The 5,859-nt window shown below is 36.3% G+C and overlaps 1 protein-coding gene across 4 annotated transcripts in view; it reads left to right on the top strand.

The window, feature by feature from the left end:
• Positions 1–5,859, top strand: part of LOC106874590 (uncharacterized) — a 41,963-nt gene that overhangs the window by 27,779 nt on the left and 8,325 nt on the right. Inside the window, exon 1 of one of the 4 annotated variants that reach the window (XM_014922379.2) lies at positions 2,862–4,080. The exons of the other annotated variants lie outside the window; for them this stretch is intronic. Coding sequence (XP_014777865.1) covers positions 3,136–4,080 — 945 coding nt within the window. The 5' untranslated portion in view covers positions 2,862–3,135. Of the gene's footprint in view, positions 1–2,861; positions 4,081–5,859 lie in introns of those variants that run through there. 4 annotated transcript variants of the gene reach the window in all.

Below are 5,859 nucleotides of genomic sequence, written 5' to 3'. Positions count from 1 at the left end.
TATATATATATATATATATATATATATATATATGTATATCACTTGTAGTAATTAGGGAATTGATTTGTAGCTGTGTTGGGATGCAGAGAAACATGACTTAGAGGTTATTTCAGCCACATGCCTCTCTGTTTATTTTTATGGGATGAATCACATATGTTGAGATGATAATTGGCATAAAACTAGCGGGGATCCTGTCTGTCAGCCGAATTAAAGTACTGTATGGTCCAGAGGAAGAAGACGTTATGTAATACATAGTGCATGTTGTATGTATCATCGATAAAGCATTGATCGGCCGCAAGATAAATACATAGACAGTTGTGATCTGGTACTGGTTCAGTTTGAATACGAAAACGAGATCTAGAGTGTTTGAAATATCTCTGTGACGATTCAGAGCTTTGAATGTCTTCGGAGAAGTTTCAAATGAGACATATGTCCTTGATATAGGAGGAGATATATTAGAAGAGTTGCTAATGCTTCCAGAAGTTTTAAAGAACGAGGGAAGGATGGAGACTCTGAGTAAGAGGAACGAGAAGTGACTGTTACTGATACCTGGAAAAGGTGGCTGAGTGGCAGGGAAAATGGATAGCGTTTCTCATAGTGAAGTTTGAGTAAAATGTGTAGTCTTGTAGCAGAGATAAACTATAGATAGAGATGAAAATAACTGAGTCTTGAAGTAAAATAGGATGCGGGTTTTTGTGTTAGCAAATGGTGTCAGGGCTGGAACGAAGTTCCTGTACATTTGAGAAGAGAGAGAATTAAGTAACGATTTTAGTTCTTTTTTATTTTCTTGCGAGAGTGTGACGAGTGGTGTTGTGTATTCACGAGAAACCTCTGTCGTGGATGCCTTTAAGTCCACTAAAAGTACCCACAATTTAAATGGAGATGATACACCGGGGATTGTGATGTGCCTATTACCAAGAATAAAATGGTAAAATGGTAACGCATGGTGATTCGGAGTCAAAGAATCAAACAATATGTATGCACTTCCGTTAGTTTATATTCATTCGTCAGCTGAATCTACTGAGAAGAGTGCTAGAGAATGGAGAAGTTATGGCGGAATAAAGAGAAGAGGAGGACAGTGAATATATAGTGAGTCATTGACTGCAAACAAGATCAAAAATCTACAATTATGGTGGTTAATGTCGCTTTTCAAAAATTGTTTACTTGTTTCAGTTATTTCACTGCGGCCATGCTGGAGAACCGCCCTTAGTCGAGCAAATCGTTCCCAGGACTTATTCTTTGTAAGCCTAGTACTTATTCTATCGGTCTCCTTTGCCGAACCGCTAAGTTACACACACACACATGTATATGTATCACTCTGTCCCTTCCTCGCTTTCTCTCGCTTACTCTCTCTCTGTCTGTCTCTTTCTCTGTGTGATGCGTGTGTGTGGAGAGATATGTATACATTATTATTAGTGCGTCAGGCACTATGCTTAGCGGCACTTCCTACGACTTGTGGTAGTTGAATCTGTTTCTGAAGAGACCTTCTTTTATGCCTACATTACATACTTCCGTACGATCGTCAGTCTACAGGGAACCATCGCTACCATCTACATACATATATATACATATACACACACGCATGCACACTCACACACATACACACACACACACACATGTGATACACAATTCCCCATTTTCCCAGCCTCAAGTGCATGGTCATATTTAGGATAGCATGACTGCATGTAAGTTACACCAATTGTTCAAGCTAGCTGATATGTACTAAATAATTTTAATCGTACATTTATCAATGAAAGTCGAAATAGGTACTACTTATGTACAGCATCAGTCAACTGAATTTATATCCTCCAATTTATTTATTAATGCTTTAAAATGTTTTTTTTTTTTTTAAATGCTATATTTGAAAATTTGAAATGCTATATTTGAATCTATTAAAAATTTTTGTTTTAAATTTAAAAACAAAACTAGTTTTTAAATTAAAGAATACATTTTTGCCAAATCCTGAGAATCTGATGTTCAGAATTTCAGAACCTAGATTGTTCTTCAAATAGATGTGAAAGTATTTCGAAGCTAGTATCGAATCTTCTTAGCGTTTTATCTAATCTTTATCTTATTGTATGAATCATTCAGGAGTAGGGACATATATTTACTGAGTAAAAGCAATAAGATTATGTGACGGTCATGCCCTTTCAAGGGTAGTAAGAATAATATTAATCCTGCTGCAAGAAGGAATCGAAATCAAATCGTCAATAGTAAATTTTTATCTCTATGACCTACATGTCGATAATATTATATTGAGTTGCCGACAAACGTGTGTATGGGTGTATGAGTGTGTGAGGATGTGAAGTGGGGAATAGTTGCTAATGTACATCTATTCCCTAATGTATTTAATGTCAGATCCCAAGAGAGCAAGTGTAACGTCTGAGTTTTGTATCAAAGGTATATTTACATAAATCGTTTCAATAGTCTGATATATGCATCACTTCAACACAGACACATAGTATGAACGACAATTCAACACTACAATGCATACATCACTTCCAAGTTATTTTATAAACAACGCCCCAAAACTCTCTCTCTCTCTCTCTCTCTCTATATATATATATATATACACACACACACACACACACACACACACACCATATATGAATACATTAATACATACATACGCATACACGCTCTTTACATTCATTAAATCTTCGTATTGTGTGATTCCATTTCCTTTTTTCCTTTCTTTCTTTTTTCGTTTCTCTCTTTCTCTCTTTCTCTCTCTCTCTCTCTCTCTCTCTCTCTCTCTCTCTCTCTTCTGCTTTTATTATCTCCTTTGAATTTTGTGGCATAATTAATGAATGAGTATATTTTATGACCAGGGTACAGAGTAGCGTGAAATCACTACCACCACCACTACATGTGTAACGACTACAACTATACATCTATAGACAACACCATTACTGATATCACCAGCAGCATCACTACAGCTATTACTACATCACAAGCGTCAATATTACAGCAAATAGCTGCTTGATGTCTGGTTAGAGGAGCAAGATAATCACAAAGCTTCTCCCAAGCAGTATGGCATAAAACGAGCCAAAGAATACATATTCATAATGATGTCATCTAACTCCTTTTATCATCTCTAGTGCTGATATATCCAGCTGCAGTAACTCCACCAACATGTACCACGGGCGATCAACAGAGGATTCGCATGAAGAAAGTCTGATGGATGTTTTTAAACCTGCATTGCATTTTACGGCGCTCGCCGGTCAAGAATTTTACCCGTCAGGTTATCTCACCAAATGCCAAAAGAATTTGTTTAAAGTTCTTAAGTGTATCGTTTTACTATTTTTGGCATTTAATATATGGCGCTTATGTATGATATTAGACACAGGGATGAATACCACAAAATTCGTCGTCTTTTTCGTTTTTTTGCTTTTCTATACTGTGGAAATTTTAACACAGAATATGAGGTTCATCTTCGATATCGTATATGGCAGAAGATTGCAAGAGAAATTCGCGGCTTATTTACCTTTAACGGAGCAAAATTATTTCAGGAAATTAAAGCGGAAAGTTCTATTTACAGTGGTATTTTCAGCTTTTATAATAATCATGAGTATGTTAACTATTGGAATACTGAGTATAACTGAATTTGCGTCGACTAATATGAACACTTTATTACATATACCAATGTGGAAGAATACAGCTTTTGAAATAATAAACTACCTGCTTTTCAGCTGGTTCATTGCTTCAGGAATATTCAGCGACCATATACTACTTTATTTCTTCGTGGAAATAATCTGTTGTGAGTTGCATGCCCTCTCACAAAAACTGAAACTCCTCGACGACAAAAAACAGACAACTGGTGACGTTGACAGTAAGTTGATTCATATACAGAAGAAATACGAAGAGATAATGGAGCTTCTCCATCAAGTCAACACCTACTTCTCAATATACTTAGTCACTCTCTTCATGCTCTTGATAATTATAGCATGTGTCTTGATCTACGTCCTATTTCAGAAAGAAGTAGATATTACAGGAAAATTACTTATCGCTTTAATGGCAATAACACGGATCGTCTTCTCAACATCAGTTCTCTATAGTGGCATCACCTTGCAAGCTGCTGTATGTTGACGTATATTTATACAATTATATGTGTGTGTATTTATATATTTGCAAACTCACACTCACTCACAGACACAGACACTCACACACACATACGTTTATATATATATATATATATATATATATATATATATATATTTCGTTTTTGGATTTGGTTTGCAAGATTCTTTATGTGAGTTCGTGTGTTGAAGCATATTCTGTTGTGTCTGAGTAGAGTCATTTTCTTTTAGGGCCTTCTAATTTAACACACTCACCGGTAAAATTTCCACTTATTTCTTATTTTTATTTTCCTAAAATTTTCGTTGTGTCGTGTAACCTTTTCAATAGTTTTGACTCTGTCCGTTATTCACACTGCGTTCTTTTTGTTTGTTTGTGCGCATGTGTGTGTGTGTGTGTGTGCACACACATACATCTAATTTGCCTCTAATTTTATTTAGTCTAGTGCAAAAACAACATGTAAAATTTCAGCACCATTGAAGACATTTTAGCGGTTGCTACCATCCACTGACCATTTTGTATATTCTTATTTTTCAGTTTGTATTTATTGTACATTTTCTGTCTCCTTGCCATCTTCTACTGGCCCCGACATACAACTGTTTAAGAGATTCAAAGCAAAGTGAGTGGAAATTGACAAGAACAATTACCAAACAGCAACAGATGACCCTAACATTGCAGAGAAAATTTCAGATGCTGAAGAAATCATTCAATTTGCTCAAGCTCAGCTTGATGAACAGCAGCCTCATGGTGACTACAAGGAATCGCTCGAGTTAACACTCATGTTCCTCGGTAGTACCCCCAAGTCAGGAATCAGCGTTAAAGCACCCGGAGCTTATCACAGAGCACGATGGATGGCCAAGCTAATTTACTGCATTAAAATTTGGATGTTTAAATCTCAGTTTAAACTAACTGAGAGAGAGGGAAAAGAACTGAGAGATGTTTGCTGCTTTTCAGCAGCGATATACATCAGATCGTGGTGCCTGGCATCCATACCCTCGTGCACCCTCCGTTCAGATTTGCATTTTGTGCAAAGTCTGCTGCTCTACAAGCAAAAGGATGACAAAATTACAAGTGCTGCACTCAATAAGTTTTTAAGACACATTGTGGTACGTCTCTGAGGAGCTTGTGGTTTCTGCATTTGTTTGATTCGGCAGTTTCGCATGAGACATTAAAACAAAATGAAGCATTCTCTGCAGAAACCAGTTGACTCAAAACCGAGCAAACTAGCATCAATAAATTCTGAATCGGCTGGGCAGGATTTCGCTACTGCCAACACAAAAAGATTCTTTGAAATCCTAGAGGTGCCTTGCTGAAGAATGGAATGATGACGAAAGTTATGCGAATGCAAAAGATATCACATACGGGCTCAAAGTGATAAAGGATATTGCGGAAAGAGATGTACGACTGATGGAGGGATACAACTCTCAAACAAAAACAAGAAACATTACTCTTGCTTCACAAAAAAAAAAAAAAAATTACATAAGTAGTTATGATATGCCTACTGGGGGAACTTCCACATAAAAAAAAGTTAACGCGCTATACGCCGTACCTCACTACATGCTATAGCCTAGAATATACGTTTATACATTTATTTTTATACAATACTTTTTAGCACAAACTTTTATACCTTTACTTTTAAAGTTTGGTAGCAACCTCTAATTTTCTCTTTTTTAACCCCAAATTTCGCATACAATGCTTTCTTAGGACTATGAATAAAATAGGAGGGTGTCTCCTGAAAATTGAAAATAAAAATTTTTCCCCCTTTTTTGCATCACCCTTATA

The sequence above is a fragment of the Octopus bimaculoides genome, chromosome 8 (assembly GCF_001194135.2).
Source record: "Octopus bimaculoides isolate UCB-OBI-ISO-001 chromosome 8, ASM119413v2, whole genome shotgun sequence".
In the NCBI taxonomy this organism is placed as follows: Eukaryota; Metazoa; Mollusca; class Cephalopoda; order Octopoda; family Octopodidae; genus Octopus; species Octopus bimaculoides.
Note: the sequence above shows the minus strand (reverse complement) of the source record. Positions and strands in the feature narration are given on the sequence as shown.